The 14,098-nt window shown below is 38.8% G+C and overlaps 3 protein-coding genes across 5 annotated transcripts; 1 reads left to right on the top strand and 2 right to left on the bottom strand.

The window, feature by feature from the left end:
* The first annotated feature begins 270 nt into the window (after nucleotides 1-270).
* Nucleotides 271-4,574, top strand: LOC148086465 (cytochrome P450 2J1-like). 2 transcript variants are annotated; one of them, XM_087784583.1, is made up of 9 exons: nucleotides 271-590; nucleotides 1,173-1,335; nucleotides 1,459-1,608; nucleotides 2,590-2,750; nucleotides 2,848-3,024; nucleotides 3,117-3,255; nucleotides 3,434-3,621; nucleotides 3,699-3,840; nucleotides 4,269-4,574. In XM_087784583.1, the coding sequence occupies exons 1-9, from the start codon at nucleotides 390-392 to the stop codon at nucleotides 4,442-4,444; spliced, it is 1,497 nt and encodes a 498-aa protein (XP_087640709.1). In that variant the 5' UTR covers nucleotides 271-389; the 3' UTR covers nucleotides 4,445-4,574. The 2 variants fall into 2 exon arrangements, with proteins under 2 accessions (XP_087640709.1, XP_087640708.1); XM_087784582.1 differs by having other exon boundaries at nucleotides 3,102-3,255.
* Nucleotides 4,575-6,556: 1,982 nt separating this feature from the next.
* LOC148086464 (cytochrome P450 2K1-like) lies at nucleotides 6,557-7,661 on the bottom strand. 2 transcript variants are annotated; one of them, XM_087784595.1, is made up of 4 exons: nucleotides 7,581-7,661; nucleotides 7,331-7,518; nucleotides 7,118-7,259; nucleotides 6,558-7,055 (listed from the first exon to the last, which is right to left on the bottom strand). In XM_087784595.1, exons 2-4 carry the CDS (start codon nucleotides 7,490-7,492, stop codon nucleotides 6,880-6,882), a joined length of 480 nt encoding a protein of 159 aa, XP_087640721.1. In that variant the 5' UTR covers nucleotides 7,493-7,518; nucleotides 7,581-7,661; the 3' UTR covers nucleotides 6,558-6,879. The 2 variants fall into 2 exon arrangements, with proteins under 2 accessions (XP_087640720.1, XP_087640721.1); XM_087784594.1 differs by lacking the exon at nucleotides 7,581-7,661 and having other exon boundaries at nucleotides 6,557-7,055.
* Nucleotides 7,662-9,747: 2,086 nt separating this feature from the next.
* LOC148086463 (cytochrome P450 2J2-like) lies at nucleotides 9,748-14,015 on the bottom strand. The gene is made up of 9 exons (XM_087784607.1): nucleotides 13,752-14,015; nucleotides 13,212-13,374; nucleotides 12,764-12,913; nucleotides 12,528-12,688; nucleotides 12,272-12,448; nucleotides 11,995-12,136; nucleotides 10,979-11,166; nucleotides 10,559-10,700; nucleotides 9,748-10,165 (listed from the first exon to the last, which is right to left on the bottom strand). The coding sequence occupies exons 1-9, from the start codon at nucleotides 13,932-13,934 to the stop codon at nucleotides 9,990-9,992; spliced, it is 1,482 nt and encodes a 493-aa protein (XP_087640733.1). The 5' UTR covers nucleotides 13,935-14,015; the 3' UTR covers nucleotides 9,748-9,989.
* Between the last annotated feature and the right edge of the window lie 83 nt (nucleotides 14,016-14,098).

Genomic DNA, 14,098 nt, shown 5'->3' with positions numbered 1-14,098 from the left:
TTACAATATACAGTATATAGGGTGTAGAACCAAATTCCTGTATGTAAAGAAGTTTTACATGTAAACCCACATTCAACTACATACACACGTATATTTTTATGTCGGAAGTAAATAAAGAAAATCAGGGTAAAACATTCAACTAATGTAATTGTTTAAAGTGTGTACAAAGATCACAACATCAGTGAAACATGCCTAAAGAGAGGCGTGGCCCTGAGTAAACCTCTCTATATAACCTGAGAAGGTCTTTGGGATTTTCTTTGTGACTTTTCTCTTTGCTTTAACTTTCTTTAAGTTACTTGTTTCAACCACCCTGACTGGATATCTAAGTAATCAGTAACTAACCACTCAAAAGGAACTTTGACTGTATACCTGTTTTGTCAGACTTCAAAATGGAGTCTCTGCTGGTGGAGCTCGGGTTGGAGTGGCTAGACTGGACAAGTATGCTTTTGTTTGTGTTTGTTTTTCTTCTGGTGTTCGACGTTGTCAAGCATCGGACACCTAAAAACTTTCCTCCGGGACCATGGGCTCTTCCATTTATTGGCGATATGCACCGTGTTAATCCCCAGAAAATCCACCTACAGATTGGTGAGGTAAGTGAATAAACATTGACATGGGCCTGTACACACACTATATGATTTACTACTGTGAAATGTCTAATGTTTAATAGCATGTATTATAAACATTACATTTTGTCATGTGAGGCCATAACCTTGTTTGGCCCCTTTGGAAAGACTTTGTGTTATTGACATTGTAACAGTGAAAGAAGATCAACAAGCCTTATATGGACATTATAATTATATAAGGGATGTAGAGTTTACAGAGCTTATATTGTTAGATATCACTAAAACGTAATTATGTCTGCTGTCCAGATCATGAATATTGTTCAATTAAATTGAATGTATTTTGATTTATTTTATTTGTATTCATTGTTTTTTCATATATATACTGTATATATAAATATATACTGTATATATAAACATTTTGCCACCACCAGCAATAAGAGTTTTTTGATTCGGATTTTAATTGGGTAATGTTCTATAAGCGACATAAATTAGATTAAAGACCTCGCTTGGGGCCCAAAGTAGTTGCCTCACTGGCCTATTTATTATCTAAAACATTGTTGTTAGCGACCTTTTTGATACCTGGCTGTTTCAACATACTTCTGTTTCAAGCTTGCAGAGAATTACGGAAACATTTTCAGCCTCCGTCTGTTTGGTGAGCGGGTTGTGATCTTGAATGGATACAAGGTTTTCCGAGAAGCTATGATTGAAAACGGCGAGGACTATGTCGATCGACCAGTCATACCAATATTTGATGAAATACCGCAAAATAAAGGTAATTGAGTTCGTATTGATTTTTTCCTAATAGTTTTAGCTTGAGTTCTATCAACATTTTGTCAATATAGTGTTTTCATTATCGACACTTTTGTCAGTCTCACAGTGATGTTGTTCTTCAAAGGTCTTGTCATGACAAATGGATATGTGTGGAAGCAGCAGAGAAGATTTGCTCTTCACACTCTCAGGAATTTTGGCCTTGGGAAAAAAACACTGGAACCATCTATACAAGAGGAAGCCAGCTATCTCATAGAGGCCTTCGGCAAAGAGCAAGGTAACAATGACAAACATTGTAACAACAATTGACAAAAACAGACGAAGCCTGGAAATAAAAAACCTTCAAACAACGCAGACTCCCCTTGAGTCTGAGCCGTAATGGCTAACACAACGTTGAAGGCTCATAGTCGAGCATGTCCAGTCACTGTAAACCAGTGATTCCCAACCGGTGGCCAACTTGCAAAGGTATTGCAAGTGGGCCGCAGAATCATTTCCGTAATGGTATAATTTTTGGGGGGGAGGGTGGATGTAATTATATAAAAATACAAATACACGTAACAATGTTTAAAATGTTGAAACTCGTTATGTTTAAAATAAATATTTATCATTATATTGTTTTTCCTTCGAGTACCGTATTTTCCGCACGATAAGGCGCATTTAAAAGCCTTTCATTTTCTCAAAAAACGACAGTGTGCCTTATAATCAGTTGTGCCCTATTTTGGAAACAGTTCTAAAATGGGTTATTGAATGCGCCCAATAGTGCCAAAAATACGGTATTATACATGGGACAAGGAAATGAAAGATAGGAACTATTGTTGTTTTTGGCTGGACCAGCGGACCGCATTGCTCTTGACTTATTTACTTATGACGTTGATAGCAGAAACTGGAGTAAAAATTGATAGCTGGCTATCAACAGGTATAAATAAAAGGAAATATAGACAAGAGACTGATGGTGAATCTCCCTGCTGAAAGGAGGTGTCATGTTACAGATGCTGCGGAGCTTCCAATATGTCTCTCCTTTATTGATTTCAGTCCTTTTTGTTCAATCTAAGATTAAAAAAAAGGGCTCTAAGAACGCATTATAATGCCTTTGTATTTATGGGGTCAGAGGTGGGCCGCAAAGGTTTTTGAGACTTAAAAGTGGGCCCTGAGTTGGAAAAGGCTGGGGACCACTGCTCTACACAAAGATTATCAGGAAATAACAAAAGCTTCATCATGAAAAAAATAATGTTTGTTCCACTTGTATCTTCATTTACAGGCAAACCTTTCAATGCTCATGCTGTTATAAACAACGCCATCTCCAACGTCATCTGCTGCCTGGTGTTCGGGGAACGATATGAATACCAAGACAAGAATTACCAGCATGTTCTTAAGATGATGAGAGAGATGCAGGTGCTTCAGGAATCTCCGCTGATAAACGTGAGTTCAACTTAACAAGCTTTGTCTTCGCTCCCCTTTTAGCCATGGTCTGTGATTTGTCTTCAATCTGAAAAGTATAAGCACACGTTTCCTCCAGATTTATAACACGGTTCCCTGGTTGATGAAACGTCTCCCTGGAGCTCATCAAGAGTTGCTTGAGAGAGTGCGCTCAATTGCTGAATTCATTGAAAGGAAAATCGAAGAACACAAAGAAACCTTGGATCCTTCCTCACCAAGGGATTACATTGACAGTTTCCTTGTGGAAATGGAGGAGGTCGGTTTTTATCATTCATTTTTTTACAAGCCTCAATGTTTTTTCATGTCTCTCCTCATTGGGTCTAATATCAGTAGATTTGTGGTCTACAGAAGAAAGACATGGATGAAGGCTTTGATCGTAGGAATTTGTGTTTTTCTGCTATGGACCTGTTTGGTGCCGGAACAGAGACAACGACTACAACTCTGCGTTGGGCCCTGGTATACATGATGTATTACCCACACATGCAAGGTACCTTTGCATCTTCAGACAAAGTTGCTAGAGTACATAGTACAAAGTACATAGAGACCAATCTGTTACTTTATTTATTGCAATGCATCGTTTCCGATGCCTTGTCTCGGACAATTAATGCTAAACCTGATGGAATTTACTGTTCCTATTTTCCTATTTGTATTGTTTTCCGGTGTAGAGAGGGTCCACGCTGAGATAGAAGCTGTGATTGGTTCGTCGCGACAACCGTCCATGGCAGACCGGGACAACTTGCCTTACACCAACGCAGTCGTCCATGAAACACAGAGGATGGCCAACATTGTGCCCCTGAATTTAATGCGCATGACAACTAAGGAGACTAAGCTGGACAAGTACACGTTACCAAAAGTTGGGAGATAAACAGCAAAAGAAAGGCTTATTTAAAATGACTTGACGTGTAATCAAACACTTGTTTATCTTCTCAGGGAACACCAGTTCTCCCTACACTGGACTCTGTCCTTCACGATGAATCGGAGTGGGAAACTCCACATTCCTTCAACCCTGAACATTTCCTCGACAAGGAAGGAAAGTTTAGGAAGAGAGACGCATTTGTCCCGTTTTCAGCCGGTGAGACAGACTTTTGAATCTGCAATTGAGTCTTATTTTAACATGAAGATGTTCAATGTTAGAAACATTAGTTCCTTCCTTAATCTTAGCAAAGTAGGGAAGAACGGACCAGCAAACACTGCTCTACTGCCAACCAATGACACAGTAGGGCAGTCACATGTCCCTGTGCCAGAGTAGAAGTGGTTAGAGCGATACAATGATAGGGGACTGTGAACTGGGAACATGACCTAACTAATCCTCAAAGGGTCTTTATACAGTACATGTATAAATTAATAAACAGAATCTAATGTTCTTTAAATAGACCATGTCTGTAACTACATTGCAGAAGGTTTTCGGACCAGCAACTTGTGACCAACACGTTATGAATTCCAGGAAGTGAAGGTCAAGGAATGTTTTTTTTCCACAATCATTTTGCTCCTCTGTCTCAGGGAAACGAGTGTGTCTCGGGGAGCAGCTGGCAAGGATGGAGTTGTTCCTCTTCTTTGCTTCCTTAATGCAGAGGTTGTCTTTCTCTGTGCCAGACGGAGAGCAGCCAAGTCTGGAATACAGATTAGGATTCATCCGTTGCCCCAAACCTCACCTCCTCTGTGCCGTCCCTCGTTAAAGTGTTTAAATCACTCAACCTGACCACAAAGGTCGTCTCACTCATGTGAGTGTGTTGTTGGAGTAAAACCAAGTTGTTTTTAACCAATGTATTCCAGCAGATAAAATTAAATAAAATATTATATATATAAGTTGTCCATCCTGCATTGTTTTGATTTTGTCTTAATGTTTGTTTTCTTTATTATCACTATGACAATCCTAATAATTACTTACTGCATCTTGGAGAGGAAGACTTCAACATTTGAAACATGTGAGTGAGTTTACTATTTATTGCAGTGATGACATGCTTATTGGAAAAAGTACTTGAAATAGATTCAAAGAGGAAATATGGCAATAAAAAAACCTGCATCAATTCTTCAATGCAGAATAAATGATGGCAGGACGATCATGTCCCAGTGGTGCCAGTAGAGGATCTGGGTACATGGACCTCTGCGTAGACAGCACCCTGCTGTTGTCCACTGTCCACCGGAGCAGCTGGCTGGTCAAGGTTCCTCCCCGAGAAGTTAATCTCACTATACAAAACATCTTCTCTGGACTCGTTTTGATTGGAGGCTGAATCTCCAGGCACCTTAGTCTAAGTGAAAAGGGTCAAATAAGTAAAACAAAAAGTTGTTTTGTTTCTTCCACATTATAAACTAACTTACTCAAGGAGAAGCAATAATGTTTTTATGACACGAGTCAAATCATTTCAGGGATCTTAGTTGTTAACCTGATTTATTTTTGGTCATATGCGTCTTTATAAAATCCAGTGCACCCCTTTGCGGAATTATGCGCTAGTTATGATCTATTAATGAAATGTAAAGTGATCCGATGGACTCACCCGAGGTCTCATGTTCTTACACGTGCAAACTCTGAACTGTGGTTTCCTGTAAAATATAGCAAATCATCCTAAAACAAAACATTTTAAAATGCAAAAATGGACTGCAAAACCTCCATTTGTTAATGCATTCAAACTATATGAATAACATGTAATATTGCGCATCATCCTACTTTTCATGTATAAAAGTTAAAACCGGCCAAGGCCTCCCCTCTGGTTCCGGCTTCCAGGCCCCCTCCTCCTCCTTGTGTTATTGAGGGTGAAACTGTGTACACTGTAAAGAAAATTATAGATTCCAGACACGTTGGCCGGGGTTTTCAGTTTCTTGTTGACTGGGAGGGTTATGGCCCGGAGGAGAGGTCGTGGGTTCCAGGTCGTGACATCCTTGACCCTAAACTGATCGAACAGTATAAACTCAAAGCTAAAAGGAACTAACTCCGACTCTCCCTCTCTTGTTTTATTGTTTTGTGTGCTCCTCTTGTATTTTGCTCTGCTTTGCTTTCTGGCCTGTCTTGTTGTCTTAGTCATGTTTTTGTTTTTTGTTTTTTTTGTGTGTTTTTTTAGTCAGCCTCTGTGTCGTGTTTCTGGGCTTGTCGGTCTTGTGTTACTTTTCATGTCGGGTTTTATTGCCTATTCTTGTCGGTTGTTTCGGAGTAATCAGAGCCCTGCCGTTGAGTATTCCTGCATCCCTACCCTGTCTCCTTACCTTGTCCCGACCAAGACTCCATTCCTGTCTCTTGTGGTTTTTGTTCTGTTTCTGCCCCTTGACGCCGGGTTTTGCTAAGCCCCTGCTTTTGCCTATTTTGATGCCGATTCCTGGTCTGTCTGACTACGCCTCTGCCTTCCCCATTGAATAAAACCAAGTTTCTGCAAATTACCTCTGCGCCTGGGTTTCTCCATTCCCCGTCGTGACCCTTGTGATCAATGCTGAAAACATTTCAGGCAAAGCTGGTGGCCCTGGAGGAAAGTTGATTGGATCCTTATATTTTACGTAGTATAACAGGAAGATAAGTGAAGCAAGTAAGACAAAAAAAAACCTTGGTATCGAGCTCAGAAAACAAAATTTGTATCCACATTCTGACGTGTGAAAGTTGAGCAGAGATGGAGAGAATAAACTTGTGTCCTTATCCAGGGAAAGAGAACGACTCTTTTGCTGACTCATCGTCATTTGTAAATAAGGATCCTTGTGTCTTACAATTAGATTGGAGACAACCCCTTAGCAATGGTATTATTCTCCAGATACAGACCCAAACAAAAGGCTAAAAACATAAATAAAAGCACTGTAGTTTGTATTTTCTTTTTTTTTATTAACAACAGCAGTTGATACAGAGTGTTGTACAAGAGCATTAAATATAGCACAAAATAAAAACATTTAAAAACACTAAGATAGTACAAGAAAAGCAACTAACAAGTAAATGGTACGAACAGCTACAGTCTAAAATCAATTTGAAGAACTTGGTTGGTTCATTACAATCATCTGTGGTATTTTGTAGCTAAGACTTCTGTACTTTGAGAACCAATGAAATAATAAAAAAAAATGTCAATATATATTTTGTGGTCATATTTAAAAGCAAGAATTCACACAACATTCCACACCATGAGTCATTCATATAAGTCACTCAGCGGACCTTGGCTTGAACCTTAAAGGGGTTTGGAACTTTTGTTGACCCAATGTCACAATCTGTGCTCAGCTGTACTCCATCAGGAGCAGAGAAGGAGAACTTCTGTAACAAACCCACCAAGAACAGGAAGAGCTCCATCTTGGCCAGCCCCTCTCCAAGAAACGCTCGCTTCCCTAAATAGGTGATAAAGATTAGCAACTTCTCTGGTGTAAACCGGAAGCATTATGGGATTTACCTGCAGAGAACGGCAGGAAAGCGTCTCGCTTCACAAACTTCCCTTGGGAGTCAAGAAAGTGTCCTGGGTTAAAGGAGTCTGGAGTTTCCCACTCGTTCTTGTCAAACAGCACAGAAGTCAGCATGGGCAGCAGAGTTGTTCCCTACAATCAAATCCACACTCATTCAAGCGGCCTAGTGTTTGTTTAGATACAGTTTTCTTATGAGCACAGACCTTTGGTATGAAGTAGCCTCCAAGCGTGGTGTCTCGAGAAGCAATTCTCGTTCCATTTAGTGGGACAATGTTTCCAATCCTCTGGATCTCATGGATGACAGCATCCGTGTAAGGCATATTGAGTCTGTCCGTCATGGAGGGCAGACGGTTTTGACCAATCATCTTGTCAATCTCAGCCTGGACTTTCTCTGTAAAAAGTTAGTTTGTGAACAAAGGCTCCATATGGAATAAGTTACAGTTTGTCCCCAACCTTGGATCTCTGGATGTCTGATGAGATAAATCAAAGCCCACTGCAGAGTAGTTCACGTGGTTTCTGTTCCGGCTATAAAGAGATCCAGGGAACATAGAACCAGGTTTGCCTCGTTGAAGCCCAAATCAGATTCTTGGTGCTGTTTGATAGATAGAAATGATTACTTAGACCTTTAAAGAGAGAACAAGAGTGATGTTACTCTTGTTATACATACATTCACCATTTCAATGATGAAACTGTCTAAATAGTCTCAAGGATTATTAAGGTCCAAGTCCAGCTTAACCTCTTGGCTCTTAACCTCTTCACCAATAAAGTCTTGTATTGTGTTGAAGTCCTTGAACATTTGGTTGTGAGGTCCCGGCAAGTGCTTTATTAGCCAAGGAAATGATTCATACAGCTAAGACAACAAGGTACAAAATTATGATTTAGTACCACAAGTCTGTGGAAAAAGAAAATACCTACTTGACCCCACACAGAACCTTCTTCTTTTATAATACTCGAAATATAGGCGAGCATGGTCCTGAACCTGTGGTCACTGTAGTCGTAGCGTTTCCCCATCACCAGTTGGCAGATGATGTTTGATGCGGCGTTGTTAAAGAGTCCAGCTGGCCTAAAAGGTGCCCCTGCATGGAAAGGACAGTTTAATCTTTATCTTCTTTATAATCCAATACTCAAACTTAAAATGTACCTCTTTCTTTGGCAATTTCCTCCTGCAGGTGTAAGAGCTCTTCACGGATGCTTTGTTCTGTGACGTTCTTTCCAAGTCCAAAATTGCGTAAGGTTGATAATGCGAAACGCCGCTGCCTCTTCCATATTTCCCCGTTGCAAAAGAACAGACCATCTGACACACAAACAACACTCATTACTTTATGCTTTTTCTTTATTCCCTTGATGGATATTACTGTAAATAAATGTGATGAATGTGACTGGTGTCTAACTTGACTTTATATTAACTTTATAAGTTAGGTTAGGTTAGGTAGAACTTTATTGATGAAATTGTTTTTTCCAATTAGACACAGCAATACAGCAATTTTTCATAAAAATAAAAACAAAAACAAGAACAAGAGCAAGAGAAATAAAGAGAAATAACAAGATTACACAATCTAAGTATAGAGATAAAGAACATAGATCAAAGACAAAGGATACAAAGATTAAAATAGAACAGAATGTAAGTTAGTAAGTAAGTAATTTGAATTTATATAGCGCTTTTCCAGTAACAATATTCTATAAAGTATATACTTTATGTCAAGATACTTTCGCTCCACTCCAGCCTCCTCCGAAAGTAGTAATATCTTATATAATTATCTTATAAAATTATATAATATCTTAGTATAATAATATCCTATAATAATATATGATACGTAGCCATTATCTGAAACTGCATATTTGTCGGTGCCAATGGTTTAAACACAGAATTCTGTGAAATGTTTTTTCTATGCTCAAAGGTTAGCAGGAAGAGGAAGGCAAAGAGAAGAAGCCTCATCAGGTCGAGTCCCTGAAGAAAACTGTAGACCCACATGGTTTGGTAGTAGATCCGGCACTGACTTCAGTTCCACGCTTGCTATTCTACAGATCAGATGTTTAAGGCATGCAGTTATGCAACAGTCCACTGACCACACCTACTCCTACAACCATTGTCGTGATTCGTGTTACCTGATACCTTTCGTGGTGCGTTATGTAATACATGAGTCAGCACTTTTCAATCAATCATAAAATATACAATTAATGATTCAGTACATGACGCCAGCTAGATTGTATTTTCTTTTTTAAGAAGTTGATTTCACTACCACTGTCAAAAAAGTAGAAATTGTTCTGTATCAGTCTGTACAAGTTTATGCTTGTAGATGCACTTGCTTGGTCACATGGTTGGCTTATATTTATTTGATTATCAGAGGAAGGATGACAAATATTATAACAATGTTATTATTCTGATTTGTAATACAAAAACGAAACTACCTTTGCTAAATTAGAATCAAACTTCATCCACAAGACACTGCTGGGAAGTTCTGTTACGCTAAGCATGTACTAAGACATGAGAAAATCTGTTAAAAAAAAGTTCACAAGTAATTCTGACTCATGCAAATGATGGAAAAATAGCAATGTTTGCAAAACAACTGAATGAATACAGCTTGTTCATACTAAAAGAGAAAAAAAAAATATGATGGGCAAGTACACAAATAAATTGTTTATTGGAATCAGTAATATATACAGTATATGCATTTGTTAATGCATTCAAACTATATGACTAACATGTAATCTTGGAATTTGATTTTGTAATGAAATATAAATCACCTTTGTTTTTATTTAGGCTGCGGTTGATTTATTGATTGACAAACAATTCAATCCAAACCTTTAAATATTTGTTTTATATTTGTATTTGGTGCTGTGTAGTTATGAATGCTCTGAACCTCATCGGGGTATGGCCATCATCTTGAAAGACTGTGGAGAATATGTGAAACCCAGAAGGCCCTCCATGCTCGGCTCTTCTCCAGGAACTGGAGCCAAAGTGAAGCGTTGAAGTAAAGTGGTGAAGAAAAGGAACAGCTCCAATCTGGCCAGATTCTCTCCAATACATACACGTTTGCCTGAGAAGAAAAATAATTCCCCACAGATTAGTTTTGTTGTAGGTAAATGGTGGAACACTCAATTCAGCTGTATGACATGACGGTCAAAATACCTTATCCCCCACAGAATGCTTCCTCATGTATTTCAAGTGACACCATTAATTTCCCTGTGTTAGCCAAAAATAATATAACAACAACTGTATGTAGGGTTAATAAAAAATACAGTATGTGTGTGAGTTTTTGTTTGTGTATTCGTGTAATCTGTGTTTCATCCAATTCTCAATTTGTGTTTCAACTAACTCTCCTTTATTTGTATAATTTCTTTATTTTCCCAAATGATGTGCTCTGTGAATAAAATATATAAATACCTGAAAAGTACAGTGGATATAGTACAACCAATTGCAAGAAAGTTACCTGCAGAAAACGGGAGGAAAGCATTATTTTTGTTGAAGCGTCCTTCTGAATCCAGGAAATGTTCTGGTCTGAAGACTGCTGGCTTCTCCCACTCATCCTCATCAAATAGCACTGAAGACAGGTCAGCCACAATTTGGGTTCCCTGTAAAGTAACAAAAAATAATGTATTAGCAAAGATAATGGATCAGACTTCAACCTTTCTGGTTGTCTTTGAATGTCCCAAACTAGCAGCCTGTTTGAGATTATATGTAAACTGACTGGTGCTCTACTGCCAGCTAATGGCGGGAAGTGTATTGCAACTGAGGTAATGTGCACAACATAACATAGCTTTAATGCGCTGTGGGAAGCCCTTCCAGTTATTCTAATTGAATTTCCTACACTATGCATTGAAACATGTGGCCAATAACATTTTTATTTTACCTTGGGAACGGAGTAGCCTGCAATAGTTGCATCTTTACCGGCCATTTTTGGGAATCCAAGTGGAAGTACGTTTGCCATCCTCTGGCTCTCATGGATAGTGGCGTCAGTGTATGGTAGGTCCGGTCTGTCTGCCAAGGTTGGGGGTCGAGACTGTCCGATGGTACGGTCAATTTCTTCCTGCACTTTTTCTGGGAGGACATATTGTTAGAGAACTTCGTTACACTCACGATCCGTTTAATGGTTAACAGATTAATAATTTCAATAGCATTTTGTTTAAATCATCTCGCAGTTTGTTTTCGATTTTTATACAGTCATACACTGTTTATGTTTGGCATATATTGCTCAAAAAACATATAATATCACAATAGCATATTTACTTCATGTTTTAATAATTGTTTTTGCTGTGATTCTTTTTCCAGTGCTATATTTGTTTGATCCTCAACCACATGTGTTATTTCTTATCTTATGTTCTTGTATGTCTTTAATATTTATACTCCTCTGGAGTACTCTTGCAGTTTGTATGTCATCAAACATGCTACCTTCACAATATTGAGGTTTTTCAGAACATAGAGAGTTCCACATTAGCCTTATAGTCTTAAGTCTTCAACTGTCTCTGAGTAGTAAAAAAAATGGTAACAAATGGTTGATTTAAATTCCCTCTTCTTCTGTTTTGATCTGCTGTAAGTCCAAATAGGATTTTAGCATGTACTCATAACGCCCACTCTGTAGAAGCAGCTGCCTTATATCACTATAGGTGTTATCCCATACTTCTACACCATAGACCATTCCATGTAATTGATCATATGAAATGAAGGTCAATATAATTTAGCAAAACAGGTAGTCTGGCCCTGATCATTTATTTCCACCTGATCTCTCGGATATGGTGTTTTCTATTTTTGTACTTCTGTTTAACTTTCTTATTTATCCATATTCTTGATTAGAATTTTTTATATCCTCTCCACTTTTAGATTGTGTCAACTGCGTCGCATCAAATTGAGCATACTCATTAACTTTACTTTGTATTTCGGGGTGGATCAGCATGTGAACAAGTGCCCAGCATAAGGTGGTGGTCACTGTCTCTGTCCCGGCTTCAACAAGATCCAGAATGACAACAACGAGACTTTCTAGGTTGAAGCCAGCCTTTGGGTCTTGGTTTTTCTGCAGGATCGACACAAAGAAGTTACATCGCTGCAACACAGTGCACACTCTTAATGGATAAGTCACTCATTGTTACTGTAAATAAATGACATATGAGCTTTGACGACATTCCAACTTACCAGTTTACCTGCTTACCTTTTTTATTTCCGCAAGGTAAGAATCAACAAAATCTCTGGGATCGTCAGGATTCCAGTCCTCCAAGTGTCTGTCCACCTCCTTCTCCAGGAAGTTCACAATCTGTCTGTAGTTACTGTGCACAGTTTGGTGAGGACCGGGCAGGAACTTGAACAAACCAGGGAAGGCGTCATACAGCTGTAGTGGAAAATAAATGATTCATACCAATACTTGAGACGCTAGAAGAGTTAAACAGTTTACAGAAGTAGCCTTAAACCTGTGTGACAGGCGAGCCAGACAGCAAAATAGCCTCATTATCCAGCTCCAGAATATTGCGATAAGTTGGATCACTGTATTCGTAGCGATGTCCCAAGACCACCGTTGACACGATGTTGCTCACGGCGATTTGTAAAACGTTCTGAGAGTTGAACGCCCTTCCTGGAGAATAGTATTATAACTGTAGGCCTGCTCATTACTTCTATTACATGTATTGGCTATGTGAGGTGAAGATACCTTGCTCCTCCTTAAAGGCGTCACAAAGGAAGTTGCTTTCCATTTCAATGATTTTCTCAAAAGACTTCTGAGCCTCGCCAAAATGACGCAGTAAAGTGACTGCAAACTTTCGTTGCATCTTCCAGGAGTAGCCATTGCCTAAACTAATACCTGTTAAACCATAAACACATGAATGACAGACAAATACAATGACTCTGACATTAACATTAAAAATAAAACAAATGATTATTACTGGTGTTTGGACACATTTTTAGTCTTGTCTCTGTTGATTCTCGTTCCTCCAGGACAGTCATGGTTATTATGAGGAATCCAAAACGAGGAGATGGAATCAAATTCATTTGAAAAGTCTTCTGGATTATATATATTCCAGTTGCCTCGTTTTGGAATCTTCAGAACATTTAAATCTTAATTCCAAGAGGATTAATAGATGCATTTACTGTTGTATTACCGATTCCCTTGAAAATTACATGGAACAGAGGGACAAGAGGGCGATCCATAAAGCTGTCCAGCTGATTGATGAGAGCTTCTTTGACCATTTTGTATCCTGTTATGTAGACTATCCAGGAGCTTCCTCTCCGCATGCTGAACACCGAGCCATACTTCTGGGAAAGCTGTAGGTCAAGAAAAGGTCTCTTAAATCGCCGTTCAGAAAGCATTTTGTTTGTGAAATTGGCTTCAGATTATGTGTTATTAACTTCTAGAATTCATGCGTTATAATCATTATATTTTTCATATCATTTTTTTTCTCTCACAGAGTTGGGTTCTAGTGAGATTTCAATATGACCTACATATGCACTCATGTTATTGTTGGAATGGCTTAAGTACACCCCCGACCCCTATTAGGTTTCTGCATGGAATTTTCACAACAAGTAGCTATGAGGGAAAATCTGTCATGTAAACATATCTTCTCGTACTATTACAGGATTCTCTTTCACTGAACTAACGACAAGAACATAATTTCTTCATAGCCGACTTAAATGTTGATTACCTTCTTAACAGTTTTGAAGTCGACTCCTTCAAAGATGTTTCCAAGAATCGGCACAGGTGTCGGACCCGGTGGGAAGTTATGAGGTCTTCGGTTCTTGACCACATCTATCAAAATTAAAATCACAAAACACACCAAAAACCAGCTAGTTGGGTCCAAAATCTCAAACAGTTTAAGGAAAATCATGATGCCTTGTCTGAGTCCGGTGCTAAAGTGTATCCAACCAGAGTCTGGAATTGGGGGAGAGGGGGATACTACCGAGATTAACAAGGGGAGGAGAGTTGCTGGACTCACTGTTATATAATGATTCACTGTGCAGGTTCTACACACAACACTTTTCCATCAAAAGG

This window comes from Callionymus lyra, chromosome 2 (assembly GCF_982586985.1).
Source record: "Callionymus lyra chromosome 2, fCalLyr1.hap1.1, whole genome shotgun sequence".
Classification (NCBI taxonomy): Eukaryota; Metazoa; Chordata; class Actinopteri; order Syngnathiformes; family Callionymidae; genus Callionymus; species Callionymus lyra.
Note: the sequence above shows the minus strand (reverse complement) of the source record. Positions and strands in the feature narration are given on the sequence as shown.

Coding starts and splice junctions, on each gene's coding strand:
- LOC148086465 (XM_087784582.1), top strand. CDS start 390: ATGGAGTCTCTGCTGGTGGAGCTCGGGTTGGAGTGGCTAGACTGGACA. Junction 3,025..3,101: donor TCCTTGTGGAAATGGAGGAG/GTCGGTTTTTAT, acceptor TAATATCAGTAG/ATTTGTGGTCTACAGAAGAA. Junction 3,841..4,268: donor ATTTGTCCCGTTTTCAGCCG/GTGAGACAGACT, acceptor CCTCTGTCTCAG/GGAAACGAGTGTGTCTCGGG.
- LOC148086464 (XM_087784595.1), bottom strand. CDS start 7,492: ATGATTGGTCAAAACCGTCTGCCCTCCATGACGGACAGACTCAATATG. Junction 7,260..7,330: donor GAGGCTACTTCATACCAAAG/GTCTGTGCTCAT, acceptor ATTTGATTGTAG/GGAACAACTCTGCTGCCCAT. Junction 7,056..7,117: donor TTTCCTGCCGTTCTCTGCAG/GTAAATCCCATA, acceptor TCACCTATTTAG/GGAAGCGAGCGTTTCTTGGA.
- LOC148086463 (XM_087784607.1), bottom strand. CDS start 13,934: ATGATTTTCCTTAAACTGTTTGAGATTTTGGACCCAACTAGCTGGTTT. Junction 12,137..12,271: donor ACCTTGCGGAAATAAAAAAG/GTAAGCAGGTAA, acceptor TCGATCCTGCAG/AAAAACCAAGACCCAAAGGC. Junction 10,701..10,978: donor CAGGCTACTCCGTTCCCAAG/GTAAAATAAAAA, acceptor GTTACTTTACAG/GGAACCCAAATTGTGGCTGA.